We start from the raw sequence: 20916 nt of genomic DNA, 5'->3' as shown, positions 1-20916 counted from the left end.
CTCAGGGTAGTGACCTAGGCCCAACCATCTTCATCAATGACCTTCCTTCAGTCATAAGGTCAGAAGTGGGGATGTTCGCTGATGATTGCACAATGTTCAGCACCATTCGCGACTCCTCAGATACTGAAGAATGCCATGTAGAAATGCAGCAAGATCTGGACAATATCCAGGCTTGGGCTGATAAGTGGCAAGTAACATTAGTGGCACACAAGTGCCAGGCAAGAACCATCTGCAACAGGAGAGAATCTAACCATCTCCCCATGACATTCAATGGCATTACAATCGCTGAATTCCCCACTATCAACATCCTGGGGGTTACCATTGACCAGAAACTGAACTGGAGTAGCCATATAAATACCGTGGCTATAAAAGTAGGTCAGAGGCTAGCAATTCTGTGGTGAGTAACTCACCTCCTGACTCCCCAAAGCCTGTCCACCATCTACAAGAACAGCCAGGAGTGTGATGGAATACTCTCCACTTGCCTGGATGGGTGCAGTTCCAACAACAGTCCAGAAGCTCGACACCATCCAGACAAAGTAGCCCACTTGATTCGCACTCCCTCCACCATTGACACACAGTGGCAGCAGTGTGTACCGTCTTCAAGATGCACTGCAGCAGCGCACCAAAGCTCCTTAGACAGCACCTTCCAAACCCGGGACCTCTGCCACCTAGAAGGACAAAGGCAGCAGATGCATGGGAACATCACCCTCTGCAAGCCACACACCATCTTGACTTGGAACTATGTCGCCATTCCTTCGCTGGGTCAAAATTCTGGAACTGTCTTCCTAACAGCATTTTGGGTGTACCTACCCCACGCGGACTGCAGTGATTCAAGAAGGCTTCTCAAGGGCAATTATGGATGGGCAATAAATGCTGGCCTAGCCAGCAATGCCCACATCCCATGAATGAATACAAAAAAAAGTGTTTTAGTCCCTGATTGTGTAAAGATCAAATAAACAGACAAACAACAGGTTTTCTCGTAGGTTTAAAAAGAAAGATAACTATTATTTAAACAAGACCCAAAAATGTTCACAACCTCACCCACTCACACATTCTCACACACACACACACAGAAAGGGTAGAGAGTAGAGGGTAGCGTGCATTTCGAGTTCGATTTTTGTAAAGACAGTTCACTTTGAAACCTTCTGGGTTTTGTGGGAGGAATTCTTAACAGCGTTGCAGGCCTGAATATTTTTTTAAATTAATTCATGGGATGTGGGCGTCACTGGCTATGCCAGCATTTATTGCCCATCCCTAATTGCCCTTGAGAAGGTGGTGGTAAGCTGTAATCCTTGTCTTGGAATTGCTGAAGTGTTGCAGACTGCTTTGGTTAAAACCTAGTCCGAGGTTGGTGACGGAACTCCTGGTTTAGTTTCTCAGATGAGTTTTCAAGGTCACCTTGCAAGCTCTCTGCCTCAGTAGTTTAAAGATGGTACTGGCAAGGCTTATTGCTTAGCTGGTTCGATCCCACAGCTTCTCTGGCTGTAATGGCTTTCTCGCTGTCTCTCCCAGAGCTGGGTTTTTTAAGGTAAAAACTTATCAGATTTTGGTTTTAGTCACTTGACTCAAGACGCTCTCCCGGGGGGTATTCATACAATGTCCCAGGATGTGGAGACCATTGTTATATAATGGCGTCTGAATGGCCATTTTGATAAATAAGTGTTATTTCACACCAATTATTTTGGCTTTGGCTTTGGAGTCAGTCTGTCTGCAAAAGCCTTTGCCAGCCCAATTTTTGATGATAGGAATCATTAGCATGGAATGGGCTGTTGTACATATCAATGTGCCTCCTCAAGGCAATTCCAGAGATTAATAATGGTCCCGTCTTCAACAGACAAACATGTTGATTGGCAGTACAGGAGGGGATTGCCTGACTTCTCCCTCCATGTTGCCATGTAGCAAAGTGTCCATTTTCTTGTAGCTTAGTTCAACAGTTTACTTTTATTCCATAATTCCTCCAGTTCATTTCATATTCCATCACTATTCCCTCCGTGAGCGTGACATGTCCCACTGTCCATTTGGAGGTGGAAGTAATACTTAGTGAATGGGGTGTCCTTTAATTGAAACGTGGCTGCTGATAGAGCATTTTTGTTGCTTTGGTATAGGTGTTGATGCACTTGCAAGTTTCCGGTTTATTCTGTAGTTGTGTAATGGAGGTTTTCTATGCAAGTGAAATACTCGCAATTTCCATTTGTGCACTTTATTGGTATGAAAAAAAATTGAGGCTTCTTTTACAGTTTTAAAATTGCAAGAAAGGTGGTAGTAGTTTTGGAAGTTGCCATAGAATTGAATGCTTTTGTGAGATGAGAATAAAAAAAGCGTCTTTTTAATTTTGATTTAATGGCTGTTCCTTTAAATCCAGTCAAAGTTTGTAAGCCGCTTAAAAGAAAAACACAATTGCAATTCAGATCCCTGCACCCAGCTTATTGCAATATAATGCTGCAAATTCTGTTTGATACAAGCTAGAGAGAGGAGTAATTCAACTTTAATGCTGTGCAATTGATTCAATTTATAAATGACGAGTCCTTTTTTTGATTTGAATAATTAGATATTTATGATCCAGGAAGTCCGAGTAACATGTTCCTGGGATATAAAACAGGTGCTCTGTCCAAATCGAGACTCAACTTGGAGTTTCATGGAAAGAAGTAACCAGGTTGAAACTCCTAAAAGAGAGAAACAAATGGTTCGAAATTTCCAAGAAGTAGTTTAGATTATCATAGGTTCCTGTGGTGAGAGATTTTAATAAGAAAAGACAAAACACTATTTTGAAAAGTTATTTGCAAAGGATTATCTTAATTTTTAAAAGTACACCTTTAAAAACTATTTAGTGCACTTAAGGAGTTAGAAAATGATGACTTCCTAATGTCATGATATGGCTATTAACAATAAATTGCTCAAAATCAGGTAATGAATTTTGTTATATATACAAGATGGTGACAGAGTTGGGGGAGAGCAACAGGAATTTGATCCACAGGGCCACCTTGGTGGTCAGAGCCTACAACGACACTGTGATAGTCGAAACAAAAACAAGAAATGCTGGATTCACTCAGCAGGTCTGGCAGCATCTGTGGAAAGAGAAGCAGAGTTAACGTTTCGGGTCAGTGACCCTTCTTCGGAACTCAATGTAGCTATGTTGACATGGCAATTTACAGTAGTAAGCGTGAATATGAAAGTGACCAGAAATTGTGACAACTGGAAATGAACAATCTATTCAAAATTGTTGATAATAGACCAGTTGATTTCCCATGGCACTACAAACAGGAAGCTAAAATCAAGTGTAGTCTTCGGGTGAAGCAGAATTAGAGGTGGGGAAAAGATAGACGAGGATGTGTTGGCTTAGGTCAATTTCATTTTGAAATCATATTATATCCTTTTTAATATTTTCATTATTATAAATTCTTGTGTCTTGATTTATGAAGAAAAACAGAAAGACTTGCATTTATATAGCACCTTTCATGACCGCAATGTTCCAAAGTGCTTTACAACCAATCAAGTACTTTTTGAAGTACAGTCAGTGTTGCAATGTAGGAATTATAATTACAAGGGAAGGAGGGTTTAATTACAGTGAGACAAGTTTGCACAACCAACTTCTATTATATATGTTATGACTGAGGTGGGAGGAGTGCATTGTTAATTCTCGTCCCACTTCTCCACAAGTCACACCATATATTTAAATTTTCCCACTTACTGATACAGTCAATCATATACTCCATTTCCCAGAATAAACACACCAACCAGGTTGCTTTAATAAACAACAAAATTATCAGTTTATTATAAACCGTCTTAACCAATAATGAAGTAAACATACACACAAAAGGAAATATTAAAGCCCATTATTTATCCTAGGTCCACACACGTGCACACACACCAGTTAACCGGGAAGATAAAAGGGATTTTTGTTTAAAGCACAGAAAAAATCCACTTAGGCTGAATACATGATCATACTTGAAGACAAAAATAAATATGGAAAGATGTCCTTTGTTTTGCTTTGGCGTCCCAAATGTGTGTCGACGGCTGTCAATGGGATCTTCCTCGAACGGCTCTTTCCAGGCGATGTTGAGGATCAATTTGGGTAGGCTTTCCAAGAAATGCAGCCACAGAGGCTCCAAATGGGTGTCTCAGCAGGAATGCTGCAACAAGGTTTCAGTTCCCACATAGTTGATGCAAGGTTCCTTCAAACATACAGGGTTTCTTCAAATACAGGAGGAAATAGGAAACTGCCACACTGTTTGCAGGGTTTGTTTTCAAGAGAGAGAGAACTGAATGGTTCTTCTTCTCTCTGTTGTAACTCTCTGTAATCAACTCTCTGTTGTAACAGTTCAAACTGAAACTAAAACTTTCCAGAAGTCAAGCCTCCTGACATCTATAAATCTTGGTTTGTCACTTAGTAAACATCTCTCCAAGTCAAAACAACCCCTGCTGGGTGACCATCCACAGCCTTCCAATAAGACTTGTTTACTAGCCAAAACCAGGAACCTTCTGGTAACTTTTTTTTTAAACCCACTAAGTTCAGCAATCGCTTTAAAATTCCAAATGAATCAATGTCTGTAATTCAAATATAAGTCCTTAACCTATTTTACAAAAGAAATAGAAGCAATCTTGTAACAACGTAGACATATGATTTCATAATGGAAAAAATTGACAGGAATGCATGCAGACATAGATTTGTTATATTTGATCTCCTGTGGCGTTGCAGTTGGACAATAAAAACCAACTATAGGATTCACGCCAAACAGGATTAGAGGAATAACTGGACCCTGATGGAGGAGAGGGGAAAGATTGGGGGAGAAGGCAGATGGAAGGGGAAAATGGGATGAGGGGGGAGGATTGGGTGGGAGAGAAGGGGAGGGGAGAAGAAAAGGAGGAGGCCCTCTGTGGGGTTGCTTTTCCTGCTTTTTGCGGGAGGGAAGTTCAGTGCCTTTTTTAGGCTGCCATTATTGGAGAAGGTGAATGTTACTGCACTGAGTGGTCTTGCGACTCGGGTGGGGGTTGGATTGCTGTACCAGGGGCTGGTCTATTGCTCGGTTAGGAGGGCTGGGAGTGATGGTATAGATGGAGAGGTTTGATTGTTCAGTGGCAGAGTTGAGGTAAAATGTTACAAGGACTGTTTTGATGCTGAGTGGTGGTGGGGTTTGCAGAGTATTTTGATCCTCAGTGGAGAACAGAGGGAGGTGCAAAGGTTGGGTTCCAAGAGATGATCCAGTGGCATGAGCGCAAACTCAGTGAATGCATCATCCCCAGTTTGCCTGAAAGTCCATTTTACAAATTTGCAACTTCAGGGGCCACCTGACAAGGGTGCAAACTCTGAACATTGGCTTGAAACCCTGCAGGAGGCCTTACTCTGGGCAGGAGAATCACCTGCTGATGGTGGTTTCTGGGTTTTTTTCATGGAAAAAATATCTTCAAACATTATTAAAACGGGGTTGCTAGATGTGATAGCGTCTGGGGTTGTGAATACAGCTGGTTCTAGGAGCAGCAGTATGTGAATGGCTGCAGAGGAAACCTCTGCATCGGGAGCCCTATTTTATTTAGAAATTACGCATTCTAACACAGCTCTTCAGATAAACAAAATGTTGGGGGGGTGGTGTGGTAGTAGGATGTGATGAGATATTAAACACAAGGACAGAGTTTGTAGCACTAGGCAGGGATGAAGAGGTAAATGGAGTGGGCAGGAACTTGATTTTATTATTAATTTGCAGCTGTAGTTCCAAGTTAATGATTAAAAAAAAAATACTTTCACGAGATGTGAGTGTCATTGGCAAAGCCAGCATTTGTTGCTCATCCCTAGTTGTGCTTGCCAACTGAGTGACTTGCTAGACCATTTCAGAGCGCATTTAAGAGTCAACCACATTGCTGTGGGTCTGAAGTCACATGTAGACCAGATCAGGTAAGGACAACAGATTTCCTTCCCTAAAGGACGTTAGTGAACTAGATGGGTTTTTATGACAATTGATAGTTTTATGGCATCATTACTGAGACTAGTTTTCAATTCCAGATTTTAAAAATTAATTAATTGTGTTTATTAATATTTTGCCCAGGCCTATGGATTAGTCCAGTGGCATTACCTCCATGCCATCGTCTCCCCTTATGATGTACGAGCCTAAAAGAGTGAAGTGGGGTGGTGGGGGGTGGATGAAAAAGTAAATTTAAGATTTTGTCCTTTTTGTTGTGGGCCAGAATGTGACAACAGAAGCCAGGCATTTAGTCATTAAACTCTGTACAATCAGTTAAATATTTGGAAGGGAACCATGGACCGATCCCAATGTACTCTGTATTTCCTTGTATTGTATCAGGAAGAATGCCATGATAGTTTTTCCAAAGTTATCTTTACAATCCTTTATTTTCTTTTTAATATGAAATTTCCATGAGGTTGCATCCTGAACTTGGATAACTTACTGTATAGAGACTGCCAACTGCATAATACTGGAGGACAAGTCAACCCGTAATACAAGTGTCTGATTTAAAGGGACATTAGAAGATGTTAGCGCTTTGTAAAATCATGATTTTAAAGGACACCTTATTTTTAAAAGATGTTTCTTGTATGAACCAGATGTAGCACGGAAGAAATTTGCTAAAATTTGACTTTCCATGTAATTATTTGAGCATTCTTACAATTTGTAGTGCTTTGTCAGATAGTGAATAAGTTTGCTGAATTTCTTCAAAAAAAATATTCCTTTATTGCCCATCCCTAGTTGTCTTGAGAAGGTAGCAGTTTGATACAACTGAGTTTGCTTGCTAGGCCACATCAGAGGGCAGTTAAGAGCTGATCATGTTGGTGTAGTACTCGTCTCAGGCCAGACTGAGTAAGGACGGCAGGTTGCCTTCCCTAAAAGACCTTAGTGAACCAGGTGGGTTTTTACAACAATCTGACAGCTTCATGGTCACTTGCTGGTAATAGCTTTGTTTTTATACTGAATTCAAATTCTCAAACTGCCAAAGCTGGATTTTAACTCTATTAGTTACTAGTCTAGTAACATAACCACTACACTACCCCTTGTGTTAGGTGCTTACAAGTGAATTAAGCATGTTTATGATTTTCTTTTGGGCCAGTAATTGCGCCACTGCATGTGGAAGCCCAAAATCAATGAGGGAATGCAAGTATGTTGGATATATTTCAGGTTATAAACTTTTTTTTGCCCTTTTATTCAACAGGGACAGTTCTTGACCGTGCAATTACTAGGCAGATGAAGCAGCTTTGAAGAACAGTGGAAATATGATACAGGAACTTAATGTGTGCAAAGCAAAAATATGGGAAAGCTTAGAAAGGGAAAAGGCTAATAACAAAACATAAGCAAGAGGAGCAGAGCAGGTCATTCAGCCCCCTGAGCCTGCTCCACTATTCAGTTAGATCATGGCTGATCTACTCAAGCTGAATTTTCCTGCACTATCCCCATATCCCTTGATATAAAAAAAACTTTCGACCTCTGCCTTGAATATATGCAGTGACTGAGCATCTGCAGTAGAGAATTCCAAAGGTTCACAACCCTTTGAGTGACGAAATCTCATCTCAATCCTAAATGGCCAACCACTTATTCTGAGACTGTTATTCTAGACTCCCCAGCCAGGCGAAACATCCTCCCAGTATCTGCCCTGTCAAGGTGCTTAAGAATTTTATGTTTCAATGAGATCACCTCTCATTCTTTGGAACTCTAGGGAAAATAGTCTTCGTCTATTCAATCTCTCCTAATAGGACAATCCCTTCATCCCAGGAATCAGTCTAGTGAATCTTTATTGCACTCCCTATAATTGACCTAAGAAAATAGCTATTTCCACAGTCTGTACATGACTATGTATGACTTGATTCAAAACAGCCAGGTTTTTCTAACTTTAAAGGGATTCAAAGTTACAGAGCTATTAATAGACTAGTTTGGCTCACCTACAAGATATTCTATTCCTAAAGCTCTTGTGAGCCAAACTGGTCTATTAATAGCTCTATAATTTGGAATCCCTTTAAAGTTAGAAAAAACCTGGGAGTTTTGAATCAAGAATTTACAGATTGCATGGTTTAATTGATGCTTCAAGAGGGGTAGAAAGCATCAACCAAATTGGGGATTTAGGCCATCTCTTAAACTGAGAGCAAAAGCTTTCAAATCATGCTTTAAATACAGTTGACGATGGGTTATATTTTCAGTTGTGGCTATTGTTGTAGTTCTTGTTTGCATATTGCAGTCATGAGAATGTATTTGATGTAGCCTGCATGGATTTTATTAAGGCTTTTGACAAGATCCTACATGGCAGACTGCTCAGAAAAATAAAAGCCCATGGTTCCAAGGGCAAGTGGGATTCAAAACTACCTCAGTGACGAGAAGTTAGGGGTAATGGTAGATGGGTGTTTTTGTGACTTGAAGGCTGTTTCCCTTGCTGTTCGTGGTATACATCAATGATTTAGCCTTAAATATATGGGACAGGATTAAGAAGTTTGCAGATGATATCAAAATTGGTGAAGTGATTGATAGTGAGGAAGAAATCTGTAGACTGCAGGAAGATATCAATGGACTGGTCAGGTGGGCAGAAAAATAGCAAATTGAATTCAGTCTGGAGAAGTGTGATGTAATGCATTTGGGGAAGGCAAACAAGGCAAGGGAATACACAGTAAATGGTAGGTTGCTGAGAAGTGAGGAACAGGGGGACATTGGAGTGCATGCCCACAGATCCCTAAAGGTGACGAGATAGGTAGAAAAGGTGGTTTGGAAGGCATATGGAATCCTTTATTAACCTAAGCATAGCATATATCTGCCAGCAGAGACACGATGGGCTGAATGGCCTCCTTCTGTGTCATAAATCTTTCTATGTTTCTATTGGTAGACAAGTAGAATGATCTTTTTATTGGGACTCTTAATTACATAATTTACTGGACCTCTAGTATCATGAAGTCATTTTAAGCTTGTAGCCTTGTGTAAAGTATGAGAAATTTATATATAGATTGTAAATTGTTAGCATGCACGCAGTAAAATTTAAAGTAAAATACTACCTTTTCAGTTCTTGAGTGGAGTAGGCTGCTAATACTAATATGTTAGTCTAATAGTCTGCTTTTTGTGATTTTTCACCTTCATTCTATTTCCCTTTCTTCAGTTAGAAATGTTGTTAAAACTGCGATCTCAGCCATGGGGTTAGTAGTGAAAATAAATTGTGTATAGATGAACTATCTAGGTCACAGTTGTGAGAAAGAAAAAACCAAACACTTATTGATGTTGCCTCCAGGTGATTGACAAGACAAAAGGAGTTGCAGATGTTCCTGAATGGTTCAAAGGAAGTAGATTAAACTATGCAGAAAATCTCATGAAGCATAAAGATGATGACAAAGTGGCTCTTTACGCAGCATGTAAGTGTCTTATTGCTTTGTATTTTGTTGGGAGTGGGATGAAGAGGAATATCCTCTTCTTGAATGAAGACTTGTGTAGAAACCTGGTGGGTTTTTAATCAGAGAAGAGCCAAACCTGCCTCTCAGTTTTGCCTTTAGAACATGAAGCATGGAGCAAGAAAAAGCTATTCTTCCTGCTAAGTCCTCTTGCTCCACAAAACATGTGCAATCTGTCTTTTCACAGCTCTATCCCACCTATTCAATCTCCTGAGGAGTGAATTCTGTTCTAAAACTCTCCAATTCTCTAAATATAATCAGGCAAAACTCCAGGATAGAAAATCGCGACAGCACGTTTACGATGTACTTGATGAATAACTCCCCTCCTCCCCAACATCCGCCAGTGTGAACTCAGAAAATCAGCTAATACCTTGTAATATAGATGTCTTGAATGGCTTCTACTAAAAGTCACAATAAGTCCATTTTTAAATCTTGTCAATTGTTTAGTATCCAAACTACAGCTGTTGAGAATTCCATCACCAGTGGATTATATAGTTAATAATTAATCAAGAAAACCTTTTAAAATCTTATGGTTCGCTGAAGGTATTTCCTGAGCTAGAAGTGCTTATTCACATTCATTATTGGTTGAGGCCGTTGGTTGATAATTTGTGTACAGTTAATATGTTACATGTAAAGAAAGCTAAGCAGATGCCACATTTTGTATATAACTGCAGAAGTATGCATGACATTAAATCAGTTTCTATTAGCGTATAATGGTCCACTGTGTTGTATAATTTGGATCCTTTTTTTATTCTATTCAAGTATAAGAGAAAGTTCAATTCCCTGGCTGCATTGTAGTAATTTTTGGCTAGCTCCTGCTGTTTTGCCTATTAGCCCTATTTCTGTGATAGTTTGCTCTAAAATGGTCTTGCTGCCTTGAATTTAGCCAGGCATATGATTAGCCCTCATTTTAGGTGACTGTTTTAATTTCATTACAGCATTTAAGTGATTTTCATCCATAAGTCTAATTCTACGTTATGTCCACCTCTCATCTTCAAAATTATACATTTGCCTTTTCTGTTCAAATGGCCTGCGAATAGTTTAGATGCAATGATAATTCATGTGCTAGTATCAGTGGATGCATCTTTGTCCCAGCATCTTGTAATTATTTTCATGGAATGTACCTTTAGTCTTGTAAATCTGGGTTTTAATTATATTTCAACACTGAGAATCTCACATAGCTTGCTTCTTTCTAAACTTCATACACACCAAATATGATTGGGTTATGGAGTTCGATTTGCTAGTTTTGTTTTTGTGCTGAATTTCAACTCTCATTTTAATCTGTGCGTTCTATTGTTTAACAGCAGAAGGCAAGGAGGAAATTATCAAAGTGACATTTGGAGAGCTGAAGAGAGATGTGGCTCTGTACGCTGCAGCTCTCCGAAAGATGGGAGTGAAGATAGGTGACAGAGTTGTTGGTAGGTGCCCATTTGACTTCTAAACAAGGACTCTTAATTTCTGTTTAAACAAAGAAAATGATTGAAGCAATCCATTTTCTAGTACCTTAAGAATTTAAATGTATTTCGTTAGAAAGTGAAAGTTGGTACGTTTAAAGGAAAAAGGCTTTGGAAGCTTGGCATTAGGTGAAATTATTCAGCAAATGATGCAATGCATTTATCTATGGTCTTATTTGAAAGGGCAGCATGTTCCATGTTCTGCTGTGCGTTGCTGAAAATGCTGAGCAACTGCACTGATCCCCTACTTGTATTCACTGAAAAAGATATTGTGACATTCAAATCAATAATGCAGCCATTTGATGTTAATAAACATGATTGTCCTAGCTGATATTTATCCCTCAACCAACACCTAAAAACAGATTATTCTGATTATTACAACATTGCTGTTTGTGGAAACTTGCTGTATGCAAGTTGGCTGCCGTATTTCCTATATTATTACAGTTAATACACTTGCATAAAAAAGTACTTCATCTGCTGTAAAACGCTTTGGGACATCCCAAGGTTGTGAAAGGCACTATAGAAATGCAAGTCTTTTTTCTTTATAACTTGCATGAAAATATTTTAATGCTTCCTTTATATTACAGATCTAATTTTCAGTATTTGCTTTTTCTGAAAGTGCATTTGTTGTAGAGTGGGGTTCCATGGCACAGTACCAACAAACAAACAATGGTTCATATACAATTGTTTTGATACGTGACTTCGTTTCTGACCATCTGATGAGCCTTTATGGTTGGAGAAAGTCGGTACAGCTCGTGGTGAGAAGTACATCAACAAACGTATCGCTCTGCCCACATACAGCAAGGTGCCAGGCTGTTTCTTTTATTTTTGCTGCTAGGGTGCTGACACTCTGTGAAGCCAGGTGGCTGTTTGTGCCTCCAGAGGAAGCAAAGTTGCCTCATTTCCTTGACCACACCAATGCTAAAGTTGCAGCTGCCATTACAGGCAGTAATGTAAAGAAATCAGCAATGTCTGTCTGATTCAGCTTATCAGCTTTGAAATGTAGCACAGTAGGTAACATTAAATGAGTGTGTAATTCAAACAAATTAAATGGATAGATTGGGCTTGCAGTGAGGCTGACCTGTTTTTAATTTAAATCTTGCCTATGTCAGGTGATTTTTGTCAGCCTTCCAAGGCAGTAAGCTGCTCTTAATTTAAATAAAAAGGTCTAGAAAACTGGTACAGGAATCATCAGTATCTTTTAACCAAATTATCTGAGGTACTGAGTAATTTTCCTTCGTAGCTGAATAATTCAGTAGAAATCTCCAGGGTTCACTCCCTCTAGATTCAGTACTGTGATTGGTACATAGAAACTGGTCTATTTTGACATCACGCTCAGATGGAAATGCTCTGAACAACTGCTTCACTGTATTGCTGTTCTGTAAGAGTAAGAATTTGACTGCTTTTAAAGTCAGCGTGCAGTCAAAGGGGAGTCTGATATTTAATCACATTTGTATCAGTACAACAGGTTATATAAGGGCTCTTGCAATATTTTGATACAAACCAGCTTCTTTCATTCAATGAGACTTGATTTTGCAACCAGTCCTGCCAAGTCAAATTTTTTGATCATTGCACTAATGCCCGATCTGCAGCTTAAATAAAGCTTAAACATGCCTTTTGGAAGTTTGCCTCATTCTGTTTGCATAATCGTGCTTCTGTGGAAGATGTAAGTAATGGGATTTCTTTTGCTGCAGAATATCTTCTATAAATGGAAGATATGTTTAACCGAATTAGGTGATTGATCCTAAAGATAACAATGAAATCTGAGATAGATAAAAAGGAATATAAGAAAGCTACAAAAAGGAAAATTAGAAAAGCCAAGAGGAGGTAAAAGAGAAAATTAGCAAAAAAAAGGCAATAAAAAGCTTTCAATCTGCATGTTAGTACCCAATATAGTCAAGGTAAGGAGGAGGGTAAGGGATTGGCAGAAACTCTTACGTACAAAATTAGGGCTCATGAGATTACGAGTAATATATTAGCATGAATTGAGAATTGGTTAATGGGCAGAAAACAGAGTAGGAATAAATGCATCATTTTCGGGTTGGCAGGCTGTAACTGAAAGGATCAGTGCTTGGGCATATATACTGGATTAATCAAATTGGCAAGGGGAGCCTTGAGGGAGAGTTCATTGAATGTATTAGAGATTGTTTGTTTTTTGGAGCAATATGTTGTGGAACCAACCAGGGAGCAGGCTATTCTAGATTTGGTATTGTGTAATGAGGTGGGATTAATTCATGATCTCATAGTTAAGGATCCTCTCGGGAAGAGTGATCATAGCACGCTAGAATTTCAAATTCAGTTTGAGGGTGAGAAACTGGAGTCCCACACTAGCGTTCTGGAGTTAAACAAAGGTAATTACATAGGCATGAGGACAGATTTGGCCCTAGTGGACTGGGCAGGAAGACTAAAAGGTAGGACAGTTGATGAGCAGTGGCGGATGTTTGGAGGAGATATTCAATTCCTCCTAACTAAAATATATTCCAGAGATTGTAAGAGGGGGAAAAAACATCCATGGCTGAGCAAGGAAGTTAAGGATAACATAAAGACAAAAACTAAGGCATACCATATTGCAAAGGCCTGTGGCAGGCTGGAAGATTGGGAAACTTTTAAAGATCAACAAAGGGCTACTGAAAAAGAAATAAAAAGAGCAAAGGTAAATTATGAAAGAAGACTAGCGCAAAATATAAAAACGGATAGCAAAAGCTTCTATAAGTATATAAAAGGGAAGAGAGTAGCTAAAGTGAATGTTGGTCTCTTGGAGGTTGAGACTGGGGAGTTAATAGAGGGGAACACAGAAATGACGGAGACACTAAATCAGTATTTTGCCTCAGTTTTCACAGTGGAAACTAGTACCAGGTAATGCAGCAGTTATAGAAATAGAACAATCATCATCACTAGGGAAAAAGTACTGAGCAAACTATTGGGATTGAAGGCAGACAAGTCCCCTGGGCCTGATGGCCTACATCCTAGGGTCTTCAAGGAAGTCGCAGCAGAGATGGTGGATCCATTGGTTATAATATTCCAGAATTCCCTGGATGAGGGAAAGGTTCCAGTGGATTGGAAAAATGCTAATATAACACCATTATTCAAAAAGGGAGGGAGGCAGAAAGTAGGAAACTACAGACCAGTTAGTTTAACATCTGTTGTTGGGAAATTGTTAGAATCCATTATTCAGGAAGTAATTGCAGGTCATTTAGAAAGTCAAAACGCAATCCATCAGAATCAGCATGGTTTTATGAAGGGTAAATCGTGTTTGACTAATTTGCTAGAGTTCTTCGAAGATGTAACAAGCAAAGTGGATAATGGGGATCCTGTTGATGTAATATATCTGGACTTCCAGAAGGCATTTGATAAGGTGCCGCACAAAAGGTTAATACACAAACTAAAATCAAATGGGGTTAGGGGCAATTTATAGCTTGGATAGAGGATTGGCTAACCAACAGAAGACAGAGTGTTGGGATAAATGTGTCTTTTTCTTGTTGGTAAGATGTAACTAGCGGGGTGCTATAGGGTTCGGTCCTCAGGCCCCAACTATTTACAATCTATATTAATGACATGGATGCAGGGATAGAAGGTACTACAGCCAGATTTGCCAATGACACTAAAGTAGGTGGTATAGTAAGTTGCAATGAAGAAATAAGAAATTTACAAACGGATTTGGATAGGTTAGGTGAATGGGCCAAAATTTGGCAGATGGAGTTCAACGTGGATAAGTGTGAGATCCATTTTGGTCGGAAGAATAGAAAGGCAAATTATTATTTAAATGGAGAGAAACTTCAGAGTGCTTTGGTGCAGAGGGATCTGGGTGTCCTCGTGCATGAATCGCAGAAAACTAGTACACAGGTACAGCAGGTAATAAGGAAGACAAATGGAATTTTGGCATTTATTGCTAAAGGAATAGAGTATAAAAGTAGGGAAGTGTTGTTGCAGCTGTACAAGGAATTAGTGAGACTGCATCTGGAGTATTGCGCATAGTTTTGGTCCCCTTACTTGAGGAGGGATGTAGTTGCATTGGAGGTAGTTCAGAGGCAGTTCACTAGATTGATTCCAGAGATATGAGGCATTTGTCTTATGAAGCGAGATTGAGCAGTTTAGGCCTTTACTGTCCAGAGTTTAGAAGAATCAGAGGAGATCTAATTGAGGTATATAAGATTATTAAGGGGATTGACAAAGTAGACGGAGAGAGGATGTTTCCTCTTGTAGGGCAATCTAGAATATGAGGTCATAGTTTTAGGATAAGGGGTAGCAGATTTAAAACAGAGATGAGGAAAAATTACTTCTCTCAAAGGGTCGTGAGTCTGTGGAATTCACTACCCCAGAGTGCGGTGGATGCCGGGATATTGAGTAAATTTAAGGAGGAGATAGATTTTTAACTAGTAATGGGTTGAAGGGTTATGGAGAACGGGCAGGAAAGTGGAGTTGAGGCCAAGATGAGATCAGCCATGATCGTGTTGAATGGCGGAGCAGGCTCGAGGGGCTGAATTGCCTACTCCTGCTCCTAGTTCTTAAGTTCTTATGTTCTTATTTACAATCTATATCAATGACTTAGATAAGGGAACTGAGTGCAATGTCTCCAAGTTTGCTGATGTTGTAGAGCTAGGTGGGAAAGTAAGCTGCAAGCAGGACGTAAAGAGGCTGAAAAGAAATATAGACAGGCTAAGTGAGAACATGACAGATGGAATATAATGTGGGAAAGTGTGAAGTTAACCACTTTGGAAGGAAAAATAGAAAAGCAGAATATTTTTTAAATGGTGAAAGACTGGGAAATGTTGCTAGACCTGGGTGTCCTTTTAAGTGAGTCCCAGAACGTTAGCATGCAACGCAAAAGTCCCACCACATTATGGGGTGTCACAAATAATGGCATAAATCAGGCACACCATCACCTGGCATTCCTGCACCACAATAATGGTGTATGTTGCAGATGCATGATTACTGTGATTTTTCAGCATATTTATGCCCAATAATTCCTTTTTGACAGGGACTTATTCGACATGTCTACTTCTTTTGTTCCTTTATTTTGTCCATGCTTAGATCTCATCGACAGTGCAGGGTTGAAATTTAATCTAAAATGATTCAACCACTAGAACTTAAGGCAGATATCTGTTAATCTATGGTGAGCTTTCTTTGATAAAGCAGCAGTCATTGTGTATGAGATAAGGCATGCAGACATCTTGTGCTTAAGCTCCTAATGAAGGCCAGAGCAGCATAATGTAGATTTGCTTACATTAAGTTGCTAACTGAGAGTAGGATGCGTTCTTCTTGCTTGTTGGGGGTGAAAGCAATGGAACGAATTGCCTGTTAGTGACTTCCGTTTAGTGTAGTTATGAAAAATCAAAATTGATGTCGTGACGAAAGCCACACTTGCCAAAATGAGACATATTAATTTTTGACCTGTTACTGGACTTGAAATAACTTGTTTATAAAGACTACAACAGTGGCTGAAAACATGGCTGCACATTGCATTCTAAAAGACATTTGCCTGAAGAAGACCATGGGAGTGCCTCCCTGATTCAATTAGCCAGATGGATTTTGATCAAGAGACATTGAATGTGCAAGAGCCAGTATTCCAGCACCCCCCCACCACCCCCCCCCCCCCGCCACGACAATGACGACGGAGAGTGTCTGCTAAGCTTGAAGGAATCCATAGAATCTCACAGGTGAGCCAGCTCTAAATAAGGAGCTAGTCACATGACTAAGCTGCTGGCAACCTGGGGGTTGTTTGAATTGTGCCACACAGAAAGGAACATTGCAATTTGAAGACAACAGGAAGGAAGGTCTCTCTCTGTCTGTCTGTCTGTCTCTCTCGCGTGCTCTCTCTCGCTTCCCCCCTCTCTCTCTCGCTTCCCCCTCTCTCTCTCTCGCTTCCCCCTCTCTCTCTCTCGCTTCCCCTCTCTCTCTCTCGCTTCCCCCTCTCTCTCTCTCGCTTCCCCCTCTCTCTCTCTCGCTTCCCCCTCTCTCTCTCTCGCTTCCCCCTCTCTCTCTCTCGCTTCCCCCTCTCTCTCTCTCGCTTCCCCCTCTCTCTCTCTCGCTTCCCCCTCTCTCTCTCTCGCTTCCCCCTCTCTCTCTCTCGCTTCCCCCTCTCTCTCTCTCGCTTCCCCCCTCTCTCTCTCTCGCTTCCCCCTCTCTCTCTCTCGCTTCCCCCTCTCTCTCTCTCGCTTCCCCTCTCTCTCTCTCGCTTCCCCCTCTCTCTCTCTCGCTTCCCCCTCTCTCTCTCTCGCTTCCCCCTCTCTCTCTCTCGCTTCCCCCTCTCTCTCTCTCGCTTCCCCCTCTCTCTCTCTCGCTTCCCCTCTCTCTCTCTCGCTTCCCCCTCTCTCTCTCTCGCTTCCCCCTCTCTCTCTCTCGCTTCCCCCTCTCTCTCTCTCGCTTCCCCTCTCTCTCTCTCGCTTCCCCCTCTCTCTCTCTCGCTCTCCCTCTCTCTCTCTGCTTCCCCTCTCTCTCTCTCGCTTCCCCCTCTCTCTCTCGCTTCCCCCTCTCTCTCTCTCGCTTCCCCTCTCTCTCTCTCGCTTCCCCCTCTCTCTCTCTCGCTTCCCCCTCTCTCTCTCTCGCTTCCCCCTCTCTCTCTCGCTTCCCTCTCTCTCTCGCTTCCCTCTCTCTCTCGCTTCCCCTCTCTCTCTCTCGCTTCCCCCTCTCTCTCTCTCGCTTCCCCTCTCTCTCTCTCGCTTCCCCTCTCTCCTCTCGCTTCCCCCTCTCTCTCTCTCGCTTCCCCCTCTCTCTCTCTCGCTTCCCCCTCTCTCTCTCTCGCTTCCCCTCTCTCTCTCGCTTCCCCCTCTCTCTCTCTCGCTTCCCCCTCTCTCTCTCTCGCTTCCCTCTCTCTCTCTCGCTTCCCCCTCTCTCTCTCTCGCTTCCCCCTCTCTCTCTCTCGCTTCCCCTCTCTCTCTCCTCGCTTCCCCCTCTCTCTCTCTCGCTTCCCCCTCTCTCTCTCTCGCTTCCCCCTCTCTCTCTCTCGCTTCCCCCTCTCTCTCTCTCGCTTCCCCTCTCTCTCTCGCTCCCCTCTCTCTCTCTCGCTTCCCCCTCTCTCTCTCTCGCTTCCCCTCTCTCTCTCTCGCTTCCCCCTCTCTCTCTCTCGCTTCCCCCTCTCTCTCTCTCGCTTCCCCCTCTCTCTCTCTCGCTTCCCCCTCTCTCTCTCTCGCTTCCCCCTCTCTTCTCTCTCGCTTCCCCCTCTCTCTCTCTCGCTTCCCCCCTCTCTCTCTCTCGCTTCCCCCTCTCTCTCTCTCGCTTCCCCTCTCTCTCTCTCGCTTCCCCTCTCTCTCTCTCGCTTCCCCCTCTCTCTCTCTCGCTTCCCCCTCTCTCTCTCTCGCTTCCCCTCTCTCTCTCGCTTCCCCTCTCTCTCTCTCGCTTCCCCCTCTCTCTCTCGCTTCCCCCTCTCTCTCTCTCGCTTCCCCCCTCTCTCTCCTCGCTCTCCCCCTCTCTCTCTCTCGCTTCCCCTCTCTCTCTCTCGCTTCCCCTCTCTCTCTCTCGCTTCCCCCCTCTCTCTCTCTCGCTTCCCCCTCTCTCTCTCTCGCTTCCCCCTCTCTCTCTCTCTCGCTTCCCCCCTCTCTCTCTCTCGCTTCCCCCTCTCTCTCTCTCGCTTCCCCCTCTCTCTCTCTCGCTTCCCCCTCTCTCTCTCTCGCTTCCCCCTCTCTCTCTCTCGCTTCCCCCCTCTCTCTCTCTCGCTTCCCCCCTCTCTCTCTCTCGCTTCCCCCTCTCTCTCTCTCGCTTCCCCCTCTCTCTCTCTCGCTTCTTCCCCCTCTCTCTCTCTCGCTTCCCCCTCTCTCTCTCTCGCTTCCCCCTCTCTCTCTCGCTCCCCCTCTCTCTCTCGCTTCCCCCTCTCTCTCTCGCTTCCCCCTCTCTCTCTCTCGCTTCCCCCTCTCTCTCTCTCGCTTCCCCTCTCTCTCTCTCGCTTCCCCTCTCTCTCTCTCGCTTCCCCTCTCTCTCTCTCGCTTCCCCCTCTCTCTCTCTCGCTTCCCCCCTCTCTCTCTCTCGCTTCCCCCCTCTCTCTCTCTCGCTTCCCCCTCTCTCTCTCTCGCTTCCCCCCTCTCTCTCTCTCGCTTCCCCCTCTCTCTCTCTCGCTCCCCCTCTCTCTCTCTCGCTTCCCCCCTCTCTCTCTCTCGCTTCCCCCTCTCTCTCTCTCGCTTCCCCCTCTCTCTCTCTCGCTTCCCCCCTCTCTCTCTCTCGCTTCCCCCCTCTCTCTCTCTCGCTTCCCCCTCTCTCTCTCTCGCTTCCCCCCCTCTCTCTCTCTCGCTTCCTCCCCTCTCTCTCTCTCGCTTCCCCCTCTCTCTCTCTCGCTTCCCCCCTCTCTCTCTCTCGCTTCCCCCCTCTCTCTCTCTCGCTTCCCCCCTCTCTCTCTCTCGCTTCCCCCTCTCTCTCTCGCTTCCCCCCTCTCTCTCTCTCGCTTCCCCCCTCTCTCTCTCTCGCTTCCCCCCTCTCTCTCTCGCTTCCCCCCTCTCTCTCTCGCTTCCCCCCTCTCTCTCTCTCTCGCTTCCCCCCTCTCTCTCTCTCGCTTCCCCCCTCTCTCTCTCTCGCTTCCCCCCCTCTCTCTCTCTCGCTTCCCCCCTCTCTCTCTCTCGCTTCCCCCTCTCTCTCTCTCGCTTCCCCCTCTCTCTCTCTCGCTTCCCCCTCTCTCTCTCTCGCTTCCCCCTCTCTCTCTCTCGCTTCCCCCCTCTCTCTCTCTCGCTTCCCCCCTCTCTCTCTCTCGCTTCCCCCTCTCTCTCTCTCGCTTCCCCTCTCTCTCTCTCGCTTCCCCCTCTCTCTCTCTCGCTTCCCCCTCTCTCTCTCTCGCTTCCCCCCTCTCTCTCTCTCGCTTCCCCTCTCTCTCTCTCTCGCTTCCCCCTCTCTCTCTCGCTTCCCCCTCTCTCTCTCTCGCTTCCCCCCTCTCTCTCTCTCGCTTCCCCCTCTCTCTCTCTGCTTCCCCTCTCTCTCGCTTCCCCCTCTCTCTCTCTCGCTTCCCCCTCTCTCTCTCTCGCTTCCCCCTCTCTCTCTCTCGCTTCCCTCTCTCTCTCTCTCGCTTCCCCTCTCTCTCTCTCGCTTCCCCCCTCTCTCTCTCTCGCTTCCCCCCTCTCTCTCTCTCGCTTCCCCCTCTCTCTCTCTCGCTTCCCCCTCTCTCTCTCTCTCGCTTCCCCCCTCTCTCTCTCTCGCTTCCCCCCTCTCTCTCTCTCGCTTCCCCCCTCTCTCTCTCTCGCTTCCCTCGTCTCTCTCGCTCCCCCTCTCTCTCTCTCGCTTCCCCCCTCTCTCTCTCTCGCTTCCCCCCTCTCTCTCTCTCTCGCTTCCCCCCTCTCTCTCTCTCGCTTCCCCCCTCTCTCTCTCTCGCTTCCCCCCTCTCTCTCTCCTCGCTTTCCCCCTCTCTCTCTCTCGCTTCCCCCCTCTCTCTCTCTCGCTTCCCCCCTCTCTCTCTCTCGCTTCCCCCCTCTCTCTCTCTCTCGCTTCCCCCCTCTCTCTCTCGCTTCCCCCTCTCTCTCTCTCGCTTCCCCCTCTCTCTCTCGCTTCCCCCTCTCTCTCTCTCGCTTCCCCCCTCTCTCTCTCTCGCTTCCCCCCTCTCTCTCTCTCGCTTCCCCCCTCTCTCTCTCGCTTCCCCCCCTCTCTCTCTCTCGCTTCCCCCCTCTCTCTCTCTCGCTTCCCCCCTCTCTCTCTCTCGCTTCCCCCCCTCTCTCTCTCGCTTCCCCCCTCTCTCTCTCGCTTCCCCTCTCTCTCTCTCTCTCTCGCTTCCCCCCTCTCTCTCTCGGCTTCCCCCTCTCTCTCGCTTCCCCCCTCTCTCTCTCTCGCTTCCCCCCTCTCTCTCTCGCTTCCCCCCTCTCTCTCTCTCGCTTCCCCCCCTCTCTCTCCTCTCGCTTCCCCCTCTCTCTCTCGCTCTCCCCTCTCTCTCTCTCTCGCTTCCCCCCTCTCTCTCTCTCGCTTCCCCCCCTCTCTCTCTCTCGCTTCCCCCCCTCTCTCTCTCGCTTCCCCCGCTCTCTCTCTCGCTTCCCCCCTCTCTCTCTCGCTTCCCCCTCTCTCTCTCTCGCTGCCCCTCTCTCGCTTCCCCCCTCTCTCTCTCGCTTCCCCCCTCTCTCTCTCGCTTCCCCCCTCTCTCTCTCTCGCTTCCCCCCTCTCTCTCTCTCGTCCGCTTCCCCCCTCTCTCTCTCTTCGGCGCTT

General features: G+C 44.4%; 1 protein-coding gene across 1 annotated transcript in view; it reads left to right on the top strand.

Annotated features, from left to right (window-relative positions):
* The window catches only part of aacs (acetoacetyl-CoA synthetase), a 150994-nt gene that overhangs the window by 9481 nt on the left and 120597 nt on the right, over positions 1-20916 (top strand). Inside the window, exons 3-4 of the mRNA XM_068055069.1 lie at positions 9202-9322; positions 10663-10776. Of these exons, the coding sequence (XP_067911170.1) occupies positions 9202-9322; positions 10663-10776 (235 nt within the window). The remainder of the gene's footprint in view (positions 1-9201; positions 9323-10662; positions 10777-20916) is intronic.

This window comes from Heterodontus francisci, chromosome 23 (assembly GCF_036365525.1).
Source record: "Heterodontus francisci isolate sHetFra1 chromosome 23, sHetFra1.hap1, whole genome shotgun sequence".
In the NCBI taxonomy this organism is placed as follows: domain Eukaryota; kingdom Metazoa; phylum Chordata; class Chondrichthyes; order Heterodontiformes; family Heterodontidae; genus Heterodontus; species Heterodontus francisci.
This window is presented reverse-complemented; position numbering and strand designations above follow the sequence as displayed.